The following is a 13140-nucleotide window of genomic DNA, read 5'->3' on the forward strand; positions in this document are numbered from 1 at the left end:
GGTTCACCTTTCAGACATCATCAGACCACTGTGTGAATGATGGAGATTATTGTTGCTATAATGTGAAATATTACACGCATGTATAAATTAGAGGATGTTAAAATGATTTTGTCCCTTTACTTTAATGACAAATTGGAATATAAATATAAACTACAACAGAAGAAATAAAGTGTTGGCACCCAAAATTTCCTGGGAGAGGATCCTTAAAACCCCAAATATGGCATAATCTAATGTCATTATTTAACTTCCTTTCCTTGTAACGTTAAGAAATTTAAACTGTCATTAAGAACTTCATTGCACTTTATAAATTATATTTTCTTTAAAGTATAATACCAATTTTTAATATAGAAGTACTTCATTTAAGGGACCCAGCTTCTTTTCTCATTTGTCTAGTACTACTTCTCTTGAAAAACCCAAAGTGACTGATTAAAAAATGCAATATTTCTTATTAGAGTACTCGATTAATCGTCAGAAGAATCGATAGAGTACTCGACTACAAGAAGAATCTATTACTGCAGCCCTAAAATGGACTGCTGTGTTGACAGGAAGAGCTGTGATTGGCTGTGGGAGCTAGGAGGCAATAATCACTGTCGGCTGGCTATCAGCCAATTGTGGCTAGGGGTATGACATGAAATAGCGCTAAGCTTCATCAATATTAGCATGAACAAGGGCAGAATGATTAAAAAAATATATATAATTGCAATTATTTTTGCTCATATTGCAATTTTGATATCAACTGCTTTTTTAGTGGGGATTTTAGTTTTTATGTCGCTCATTTTAATTAAGAAAAACTTACATAAAACATGAAAAAGGGCCAATTTTTGTGAACCATTTAAAAACTTACACTTGAATGTTTGCAAAATGTGCATAAAATCTCTGCAGCCGCAAAAAAATGATTTTATTAAACTGGTATTTTGACATAATTCAAGTTAAAGTGATATTGCAACATCTGTGATTTGTAAATCGCAGTGTGCCATATTGCGATTTAGCCTAATCTCATTTGCAATTAATTGCCCAGCCCTGTTTCCTAGATATGTTTCTGTGTGTTTCTGCTCATTTAGTAGTATTTACAAAGATGCTCAAATACCATCACTCACATACTGAAATGTTTCACTTGATGTTAATCATTTCATCCATAATCATTTCAGGTGAGCTGCATGTGTAACAGTTAATTAGTGACCGAGCTGGATTGATTATTGTCCTAGCCGACTAATGAGGTAATTATTTGGCATTTGGCCAATCATCAGCATTTTATTTCACAGAAAATATATAAATTGATTCATGAAGAAGTATTCTACTTTGGCTGCGTTGCAAGATGTGTCTTCCCTTCCAGCTTTATTTTTACTTTCCCCAGTCTCATAAAATGTCCTACATACAGCAAAATCTGGTTGGTGAGGGGTGATATGAATACCAGCCAGTAATCCTGGGTGCCACTGAAACAGAGAGAGTATGAAATCACTTCCTGTTTTCTTGTTGCTCTGTGCTGTTTCTCCTGCTGATAGAGTTAGAGCTAAGATGTTTACTTTCCATCTTTTTTTATTATGCAATTTTACTTTTGCTGCATTAGGCACATTTTGCATGTTATACAAAAAATGGTAAAATAGTAGCCTGAATGTGAATATGAGAGTGCAAAGCTTTAAGCTATAAAGGAAGTGGCTGGGGTGGGGAAGTTAAGTTGGCTATAAACTGACCACAGCAGGGGGTATGACTTCTGTACACTAATGCTAAGCTTCATCAATATTAGATAGAATGAACTAGTAACCTTTGCTCATATTGTAAATTTGATACCAGTTGCTTTATTCAAAGGGATTATAATTTTTAAGTCACTCATTTAGACTAAAACAAAAAATACATAAAACACAAAAAGGATAATTTTTGTAAACCCTTTTCAAAAAATGACACTTGATGTTTGCATAATATACATAGAATCTCTGCTGCAAAAAAATATGTATTAGACTGCCTTTATGACACATTTCAATTTAAAGAAATATTGCAATTACTCTGTAAACTGCAGCAGGCCATATTGTGGTTTGATCTAATTTGCGATTTATTGTCCAGCCCAAGTCTTAATGACAGTATTTGACTATATTAATGCTACATGTGACTCTATGTGTTCGTAGTATTGACAAGCTAGTGGAAAAGAACCTACCGGCAAACAGACAAGTGTTTGAGGAGTGTTTGTAACATGCAGAGAAACTGCACCATTTGTGTGCAAAAATATCATCACCTCTGCTCACTGTGAATTTTCCTGAATATCTCCTACAGTGTTCACCCCTGAACTAACCTCACCTTCAGGCCAAAATGTTACTAGGAGGCTAAGGGGAAGAGTCATGGTTAAGTCAGGCTGAAAAATATGTCTGTTTGCATTCACACATGCAGTTCATCTCTGAAATTTCTGGAATCTTTTGTTTGTTTTTTGTGTATGTTAAAAAATAGCTCTGCAGAGAGGAGAATAGGATCATGTAATTCAGTATGCCTACATCAGTTGATTGTTAAATGATCCTCTGTGATTCTGATGTACTTGTTACATTTTTTTGGGGATTATGAGATAGTTTATCATACATATGGCTTTTCTTTTGACTGTTCTGTAATTCTCTGAGTAATTGTTCAAACCAGTGTCTGACTCCCTTCTTCAGGTCCCTGGATGCTCCACGGCGCACTGTCCTCGGCCGCGCAGTGCTTCCCAATGGCAGGGAGTTGACCCCGCCCACCAGAATGACGCTGCGCGAGCAGCTGAGAGAGAAGATCTCGGCGGCTTTCTACCGCCACGGGCTGCTGTGTGCCTCCTACCCAGTACCCATCATCCTATTCACTTCTGCCAGCATCCTCACCTGCTGGTAGGGGTCCTGCCTTCGGCTTGTGTTAATGTTTCTTCACTCAAAGCTTTGCATATATTTTGTGTTTTTATTGCACGTTATTTGAAGCATCAATAGAAAAACAGGTAGTTGTCGGAAATAAGTACAAATTTGGAAAAACTGATCTGGGGTGCTCAGAGTTGCAGAAGTGTCCTTAATGTGCAGCAAAGTTACTCTACAGACTGGTCAATCCATCATTTTGCAAAGACATGGCTGAATGCTAGCTAGGATCTGATGGTAAGTTAAAGGGGTATAGATTTGTTTTCAACAAAAGTTGGTCAGATATCTTTCAGAATTTACAGCAGCTGTCTTCTTTGTGGCCACTTTTCAATGGAAAAACAATAATAAAATAAAACAATTGTCAGAATCTTAGTGCTTACAACCTGAAATACAACAGAGTGACACCATACAGATTTTTTTTACTGAAGCATAACATAGCATTTGTTAGTGTGGGACTGGCAGAAGTGGCAGTGATAGGACAGACAGTTTTACCTGTTTTGAGCGAGAACTAAAGAGAAAGGTTGCCATGTCTTTCAGTGCTGACTGACTGAATTGTAGATAAAGTGGTTTATCAGAGGAGACAAGTAACTGGCTTAGCTCAACTGTGTTGAACCATCTGCACACACAACCACCCCCCTGCCGACACTATGACACAAACACTCACTTAACACACGCACGCAGCTACTCTTGCTAAATGTCTTGGTCAAAAGAGAGGACATAGGTCAGAGAATTGGCCTGGCTTGAGCAATAAAGGCACTGAAAAACAATAGGCACTAATCTTAAACATGCATGCACCTGCTGCGTGCTGTCCTCACAGCACCTTACAGCAGGGGGCTGCTGACCAAATGGACCACTGACCAACACCCTGGGGGTGAAGTGAAAGAAAAGAGGTTGACGAAGAGGATGTTTAAGGCAGGACTAGAGCAGAGGGCTGTGAGAAAATGGCCCTGTGAGAATAGAAGGCCTGTCCCTCCATCTGCCTGACAGGAGGGGGCCGGCTCTGCACAAAAGAGGCCTTTGTCGAGGTACAGTGACCTTGGAGAGAGGGGGAGGCAGTGGGAGTTATGGATGAAGGGAGGGAGGGAGGGAAATGGAGAGGAAAGAGGTTTCTTTACAACTGATGAGTGGGGTAAGCAGTATATCAAGTTTTTAAGATTTATCACAATATATTTTTAATGGAGTTTTTTTTTGTTTGTTCAAATTATATTAGAAAAGGAAAAGATGTCAGGCCTTATGCTCAGTGAAAAGATTGTTTACAGTAAGAACCACTTGTAGTAATATTGTTTTGGACCACAAGATAATATGTTGGAAATGTTAAGGCTAAATTTGGAGTGATACTTTTATTTTATTGTGTTTATATGTAGGAGGAGTTTTATTAGGATAGCATCGGCTGGCAGACCTCAACACATTAGCACATCATGTTTCATGTAACAGTAACAGCTGCAGCTTTTCATCTGTTGTGTAAAACCTATGAAAAGCTCGTATCTAATGCACCTACCTGCTGATTTAGAAATGAAGGAATTTTTACACTGCAAAAGAAGGGATCTCTTAGACAAACTAGTCTGCTTTTATGATCAAATGTGAGCAAAAAGGTCGGCATTTAAGGAGTGGTCCACCAAAAGAGTTAATGACAAATATATCAGCATTGGTAGTGGGAATCAGCTGAAACGTTGTTATCAGTGTTGGCCCTGTTTTTTCTCAATCAGTGCATTTCTAATTTTCATTAATAGCAAAAATCAGGAGATGCTGTTGCCTTTTTGGTACCAGGGCAACAAAAATAGAAGTGTTGTACACAGTATTGAGTTATTTATTGTTTTTGATCAGCAAAGTTGGAGGCAAACTCTTGTACACAGTCTAAATATCACAAATACATTGGCAACATTTGGTAAAGCAAGTGAAACTTTTAACAAGCTGTTTTATTTAGTTGAAAATAAGACTTTGGTAGGACAGCCAATAGAGAGACAGGACATACTGAGAAGGAGAGCAGGGGAAGACGTGCACCTAACACCTCTGGGATCAGAGTGCATTGAGGATTTGGCCTCTGTAGATTGGGCACCTGCTCTATCTTAGGTGGCTTTCACATTAGGGGCCCTGTCCCGGATCTGAGTGCACTTGAGCCCGAAGTCCGGTTTGTTTTGGTTAGTGTGAATGCAAACAAATTGCCTCCCAGGCACCAGACCTGGGCCCACTTGGGGAGGTGGTCTCGGGTGTGATTCACGTGGACTCTGTTGTGAATGCAACCACACCCGGATACAGGTCAGAGAGCCGTATCAGCTTTATGACGTCACCGTAAATACTACACTTCTTTCCACAGCGTGGCAGTTTGTTCACATTTTTCCTCAATAAAGGGCGGAAATCATCAGAATCCAACCAATAAACTGTCTGTTGTGACTCACCTTACAGATGAACACAAGTTGGAGTCAGTGAGAGGAGGTGCAAAGGCAATAAAAGTCTCCTGTCACTTCAAAAACCGCTCTATCTGCACAGCACGAGCCCAATTAATCCTTTGAGCTGTAGTAGATGTGCAGATACGAAGAGCGAAGTTGCTGGCATCTTTAAAAGTAATTTTAAATCATCCATGGCTGCAGGATGGACTTTGGCTGCAGGATGGACCCAAGTGGTTGCCATGACAGCTTCTTCTTCTTTCTCCTCCTTGGCCCCCGCCAAGGAGGAGAAAGAAGGAGACCAACCAGCTACGTGCATACCCCCACCTGCTGTTTCAGACTGAGCACAGACACAAGTGGGCCCAGGCATGGATTGATTGTGAAAGCAAGCCAGCGGGGGAAAGGGGGAGGAATCGCGCCGCAGCGCAGTTCGAAACAACTGAGCTTAATGTGAAAGTGCCCTTAGCTACACTGGTGCCCATAGTTCATAAATTTAACTGTAATCATTCATTGGTCAAAAGCGGCGTTTTACAGTGTTTATCATTCTGGTATTTGTGCTGGAAAAAAAGATGCCACGATATATCGTTTAATCCAGTGTATGAGCCACACTTGAATCCCATATTTTTTAATCTAAAAAGTTGACTGTTGCCTACATACTGATGGGACCAATATTCCAGTATAGTATTGTGCTAAAAACTCCAATATCATTATCTATAGTGTTCTCATCTGCCCCAGTCATACTGCAGAAGAAAGTTGAAAATTCACCCCCATTTATTGTGTATTGCATGCAGTTGCTACAGTGCTCAGATCAAGCTGGATTACGCAGCGACACAGACCACACTGGCAGGGTTTGGCATCAGTTTTAACTGCTTAGGTATGTTTTTGGTCCACATCACCCAGCCCTACTGATACACACCTTTTTGAAGACTAGGAATACAAATCAACGTGGTCTTAAACTACAGCCCATGATGACAATACACAGCCTACGTGGAAGCTGCTGATGAGATGGATCAATACTGATGACTCAGCAAAATCTTTATCACCTACTCCTCAGCTGCTGAACCCCTGTAGAGAGCCTTTAACCTCAAACAAAGCCATTTCCCTCAACATCATAACTTTACATTTCAGCAGAAATGCAAGATGAAGGCTTGCATGACACAAAATTGAAATGCTTGGGCTATTTCATTAAACATTAACACAACAAAAGTCTATTTTTGATAGGTCTGGTGTAGGAGTCTCTTAAGACATTCCCATTTAGACACAGATAATCTTATTCACATAAATGGAATCAACTGACTTTCTCAAGCATTAATTTCATCACACTTAGAACTAGCCACTAATACTTAGCATGTAACCTTTCATGATTTCCTTTCTTGATGCTGGAGACTTTCTGAACTGTAGAGGGACAAGAAGCATCTGCCAGAACAAACAAAATATGAGTTTGCAGATTTGTTTAGTTCAAAGGCTGCTTCTCTACCTCACATGCATCAACCCTCTTTTAGGAATGCCATTTATAAAGGCTCTAAAGGCTTCTTTTACCTTTTTTTAATAGTGCAAACCCTTATCTTCATTATCAAAAAATTATAGCAGCTTGTTTTTAGTATGGAGATGCTGCTTAGTTTGTAGTTATCCTAGAAAATAACTGTGGGACTACCATTTGGAAGTTAGTCATAGAAAAAGTGAACTTTAGTTTGACTTGTCTCTGCCCTGTTGACTTCTCTGTGGCCAGCTTTACTTCACGTGTCCCGATTTGACCACCTACTGTAAAAGCTGATAATGTCATCAGACTTGAATAACGTCAGTCTGACACCAGGGCTTAGTAACGCTTGAATGCTGAAGGTTTTCTCTCCCACGATTTGTGGCTAAGAAGAACTGGAATAAGCTTTACTTTGACAACTCCTCCAATGAGGGTATCCCTCGTCAGTAAGCAGAAAGAAAGAATGGAGTCATGGCACACAGGCACATGCTCATATCTCCACCAGAAAGACACTGCATGTAAATCTTTCTAAGCTTTGTTTCATTATCTGCCCATCTCTGCTGCCACCACCACTAAAAGCTCAGTCCTCCAGCTATGTGTGAGGGTTGCTCAACACTATTTCGAAATGAACCTGTTACCCCCTACACACATGCGGGACAAGAAAGAGGTGGTTCAGGGCTTTAAAGGAACTTGTTTCATAACTACCCACCCATTTCCAGGAGAAAGAGGGAGGAGGTCTCTCCAGGTTGAAAGGGCTCATCTTGCAAGAAAAGAAGAAAAGCTGTAGGGGCTGGGGTTATGTATTCACAAGCTTTGCACACAATAGAGCTGGGCGGTGGGAAATTGATATCACAGTACTCTTTTTGCTCTTCGTACAACATCACAAATGAATAGGGATAATGCTTCTAAATCATGTCCAAGCAAAGGGGAAACTGTGTTTCCTGCTAAAATAAGCCTTATGAACTTATGTTTTTAAGGTCACTGAAAAATGCTTTTTATAAAACTCTCTGGATTCAGTTGTTGCTTCATTGAAGCTTTTAACTGAATCTGAGGTTTCTGGTTTTGTTCCTCTTCTGGTCAGTTTTGTTAAGCATGGAAGCAAATTTCCACCACTTAAAAAAGAAAAAATATATAAAAGTTAGGTAATTATAGAACAATTTTATGTCAATATTAAATATAAAATCATTATTATTAATATATTAAAAGTTGAGATTAAGAGAAGGTAGTTTATAGTTATGTGATAAAAAGTTGAAATTATAAAATTGGAAGTCAGAATTGTGAGTTATTAAGTCAAAATTATGAAAAACTAATAGTTTAAGATAAAAAGTTAAAATTAGAAAGAAAGTAAGTAGTGGCATAAGTAAATTATGAATTAAACATTTAAAGTCTTATAATTGTATCTTACTATCTCATGATTTTTTCCTCTTTATCTCACAATTATGGCTTTAATTTAACAATTTTATAACTTGTTTCTCATATTTCTGACTTGTTTTTTTTTTTTTTTTTTTTTTTCAAATCAAATAATTATGACACGATATCTCATAATTATAACCTTTAATATTTGTCATAATTATTTCTTACATTCTCATAGTTCTGACTTTTTATCTCATAATTTTGGCATTTTATCTCATGAGTTGACTTATAAAAAAAAGACTTGTAGCTCAAATTTTTTATTTTTTTTTATCTCTATTACCTTTTGTTGACTTATCTCATAAATGTAACTAACTCATATTTCTGTTATTTTTAATGTCAGTATTATGAATTTGTATCTCTTATTTTGACTTTTTTATAATTGAATTTTGGTCTTAGTGTGGAGTTACTGTCTTATCATTTTAAATTTTATCTATAATAATGACTTAGTTTCATAATTTTGACCTAAGATTTTTGCTTCTTGATAGTTCCCTTACTTTTATATTTTTGTCTAGGCAGAAATTAGCTGTCGTAGTTACACCATTGCAAAAATGCACCAATTCCTCTGATATGGCTGTTTCATAATAAAAGCATTCAAGCAACACAACAAGTAGGGACTCACACTTTGAAGAGGTACTCAGAGATGATGTGCTCATCATTAAATTAACAGCTTTAATAGAGATACACTCAGCAGTAAGTGCTAGAACTTACAGTGTTTACAATCAATACTTTGACCATGATCAGTGCTTCTGTCTGCTTCTTTAATCATTTTGGAATTACGCACAATTCATCAGCTAAAACCCACCTTTAAGTAGTTGTTAAAACTTTTGTAATGAAAAGGTAAGTTCCTGTAAATTTGGTCAGTCCGTTCAAGCAGATATCCTGTTAAAGCCCCAGACAGAACGGCAGAGATGCTCTTTAAATCAAGTACAATTCAGTCAGGAAATCGTCATGTATTACTATTTATTGCAAAATGAATATACAGTTTTGTTTGCCAATGAGGGTTCTACTCAACAGAAGCTGTCTGGGTTAACCAAGCAGCATGCTTTGATTTTTCAGGGTGTACATTGCTAGAACAGCCCCCTGCTCTTCAATGTACTGTATATATGGGTTTGTATAGGTGAATAGCTGGATGGACATCCTGACTGACAGACCCTGCTTGATGAGCAAACAACCCTCTATCAGAAAAAACACAGCATGCTCCAGTTGCAACATTTGTTGGACTGAATGTTCCTCTCTAAAACATTTCAGTCTGATCAAATTGGCACACTGTCAGAGTTTCAGTCATTCTCACACTTGTTTCATATCTCAAATGCACCCTGTGACCCTCCCCCCTCCTTTCTTTCTCTCTCTCTCTCTTTTCCAGCTATCCGTTATTGAGGCTTCCCCTGCCCGGGACGGGCCCTGTGGAGTTCACCACAGGGGTGCGAGACTACAGCGTCCCTTCCCATGAGCCTAAGGGAGACCTCGGAGAACGGCCCGATTGGGTAGGACAGGAAAAAATGCATTTATATACTTTTATTCTTGTCCTCATGTTGTTTTCTATAATTATTGTCTTTTGGATTGGATTAGATTGGATTTGGAAGTCTTTGTTGTCACCAAGGGGTAATTTAGTTGCAAAAAAGTCCTACATATCATGGACAATGCACAAATACAGAAAAAAACTACATGAATTTGATGAAATGAATTTCATCATGATAAATTGCCAGTGAGAAATGACACACAAAGTCCAATGTCAGTGATATGAAGTATGTGTAATAGAAACAGAGCCTGCAGCTTATTTAAAAACCCAACAGCTGATGGAACAAATGACCTCAGACATCTGTTCGATTTGGCCCTCCTGACAAAGGTAAACCTCCTTTGTGTTGGCTGACGTCTAAACTCTGCATGCAGAGGGTGCTGAGGTCTCCCAGAATGGCCTTTGCCTTCTGAGTGACTCCTTCTACAAAAACATGACCAAAATCTTTGAAGTCAATGCCAACAATCTTTCAGCAAAGTTTAATGGAATTTCCCAGCCTGTTTTTGTTAATGCTAAGGTTATAAAACCAACATATCATCACAAAAGTTAATATGAACTTAATTAAAGATGAATGAAGTGTTATATAAAGAGTTTTATCCACACTAAATCCACTCATCTCCTCCTGCATTGACTAAGAAGTCTAAACCTACAGTCTAAACTGGATGTCAGACCCAGGTAGACGTACAGCTTTGCAACAATAGGGGCTCATAAATAATAAAGATAAAACACAGCAGTGGCTCGTTTTCTTGTCAGCAGTAGTTTTAATTTTCTTTAAGTGCTTGAGGAGGAAAACAAGAATCTTAAAGCATTCTAAGTTAAAGTAAAAGCTGCCATATGATAGACTACCTGCCAATGTGGCTGATTAAGAATACAGAAGGTTTCATGTTGTGTCTGAATGTGGCTCTTACATGCTCTTTGTGTTTGTGTTGTAGTACCGGGGTCCTCCAGTTGCCTACATTCAGCAGGTGTTAGTGAAGGCGGCGGTGTCTCCGTGGGATAGCAGTCTGGTGCCAGTGGACGTGTTTCGGTCACCGCTTGGTCGAGTTTTTAGCTTGCTGGAGGAGATCCGTAACCATGTTCATTCTGATAGGTAAACAAGCACAAATGCTTTATTGCATGACCCAAGACTGGAAAAACTGGGGCTGTTATTATACTACGGTGGGATTTTTATTGTTCCAGTACTCAAATACTCACTAATCACAGCGAGAATAACAAATATGTCGCACACGGACCTACTAATGATCCAGAGGCAATCCTGCCTCTGATTTAAATAACAATAGATGAGAATGTAGCTGGGGATAATAAGAATTATATAAACTAAATAAATGTGGAGAAAACATCAACACAGAGCTCTGTAGTATAAACAAGAAGGTCCACACATCATTTCGTCATTGCCATCAACTCCTCCGAAGGCCAAATACACCACTCTGGGAGAAAACAGCCAACAGCAACATGACTTCATGAGAGATCTGTCCATGACTCTTTAGCTCTCATCACTTTATCAACGCACTGCTCCTTCTACGTACATCTGCCACTAACGTACCTGTTGTTTGTCGTAATGATAGCTTTTACCAACCACACAAATGTCATTGGCTCAAAGAAGCCATCTTTTTCCACAGATCTTAATTGGAGCACATATCCAGTCACCAATTAACCAGGCTAATCTTGTCCACTCAAATGTAAATGTCTTTTTTTAACAAAGTGGCAGGATAACAATAATACAGAGTGTGTATGTGGTTAAGATAAGATATCCAGCAATCAGAAAACATACCGAATGCAGCATCTACTTAAAACTGGAGTGTTTATGATAAACCATTTGTAACAATTTGAAAATGTTTTGTTTTTCTAATTTATATATAATCACTATTGTTGGTTGCATTGTTAGTCTTGTCGACTAAAACTATGACTGAAAATGTTCGTCAACAGTCTTTTTTTTCCTATGACAAAAACTAGACTAAGACTAACAAGAATAGATCTGTGATGACTGAAACTGACCAAAACTAAGTTTAGTTTTCATAAAGATGACTGAAACTAGACTAAAATGTAATGTAGTTTTAGTGGGACATTCAAAATCTGTGATATTTCTCCACTGTTGGTAAATCTGTTAAAAAAAAACAATGCAGCTGTATATTTTTTTCCTCTCAGCTGTAGAAAACAGGGACCCCAGGTTTGGAAGAGTGCCGAGAACACGCTAGAAAATAAATGCTTGGACAAGAAGTAAAGACTAAAATGTGCGGACTTTTTATGGACTAAAACTAGACTAAAATGTTTGGGAGTTTTCGTGGACTAAAACTAGACTAAAACTAAAAAGGGTAGAAATGACTAAAATGTGACTAAAACTAAAATGCACTTCATTTAAAGACTAAAAATAAGACTAAAATTAAAAACAGCTGCCAAAATTGACTGGTTGGTTGGATATTTGGTTAATAAAGGTCTCCGCTAAGCGCACGAACTTCATCTCTGGTTCTCACTGCAGAAGTTAACATGGTTAAACTTCTCTTGCCCAACCATAGTTACCTTTTAAATCTAGAGAAAATAATATTGTACTTTATTTGAGAGGCAAAAAAATCCCCATAAATAAAGGCATTTGTCATGAAATTCAAACCATTACTTGTTTGATGATGGAGATAAAGGCATGCTGAAATAAAGCCCGCCATCCAGACTAGTTCACGGCTGCTGCTTTTGAGGAAAATCTCTGCTTTTTATGAAAGTACAGGTGTGTGTCCTCGCACGTGTTATGCAAGTCCAGCCATGATCCAAAACTATTTTGCCTGCAGCATGTGTCAAGAGAAAAAATTAACTTTGACCTCCAAAAATAACTTTGAAGCAATCCCCATGCTGTGTTTCAGCCCACTGTTTGTTTGACAGCTGTACTGTACCAGACACTGATATGAGGGCGGATTTCTTTGGACAGGTTCCTGTCTTTCCTGGAAATAACCGCAGTTGATGTGGAAAGTATGCTTTAATCAAAGAATCATTTGACAATATTTTATTAAACATCCTGGTATCTTTACTGTCCCTTTTGTTCAGTTGCATGGTTGAATCGAGGAATAGTTAGTAGTGTTGCTATTTTTAGGACTTTCAGTGTTAACAATTAATCACGATGCCCTTGGGCCATCTTCGTTCACCTTCTGATCTATTGTTAGTTCCCCTTTCTTTTGTTAATATTGTAACTTTTAATCAACAAAAATTAATTATTCAACTTCTTGTGGTAGATTTAAAATCAATTCAATATTAAAGCTTTTTTAATCCAAGCAGGAAGTGTCCTTACCTTGAGACAGTAAAAAGTACAAAGTTAAAGCATAACAAATCTCTTACCTTTACTCTTAACCTTAATGGGTTAAGATTTTACGTGCACTCCTGCTTATTCCTTAATTATAGCAGTTTTTAAAGTAAAATTCATGATTCCAGAGCACATAAAATATGCATAAAAATGTCTCCCTTTACATTAATTTGATTACCTACTCCAGTCACTGGTAAAACAAATCTCTAAAT

At 38.0% G+C, this 13140-nt stretch overlaps 1 protein-coding gene across 3 annotated transcripts in view; it reads left to right on the forward strand.

The window, feature by feature from the left end:
- LOC121513313 (SREBF chaperone) overlaps positions 1 to 13140 on the forward strand; it is a 57441-nt gene that overhangs the window by 10484 nt on the left and 33817 nt on the right. For all 3 annotated transcript variants that reach the window (XM_041792975.1, XM_041792974.1, XM_041792972.1), the window contains exons 2-4: positions 2637 to 2837; positions 9493 to 9613; positions 10578 to 10735. In XM_041792975.1, the coding sequence (XP_041648909.1) occupies positions 2716 to 2837; positions 9493 to 9613; positions 10578 to 10735 (401 nt within the window). In that variant the 5' untranslated portion in view covers positions 2637 to 2715. The remainder of the gene's footprint in view (positions 1 to 2636; positions 2838 to 9492; positions 9614 to 10577; positions 10736 to 13140) is intronic.

The sequence above is a fragment of the Cheilinus undulatus genome, linkage group 8, assembly GCF_018320785.1.
Source record: "Cheilinus undulatus linkage group 8, ASM1832078v1, whole genome shotgun sequence".
NCBI classification, from domain to species: domain Eukaryota; kingdom Metazoa; phylum Chordata; class Actinopteri; order Labriformes; family Labridae; genus Cheilinus; species Cheilinus undulatus.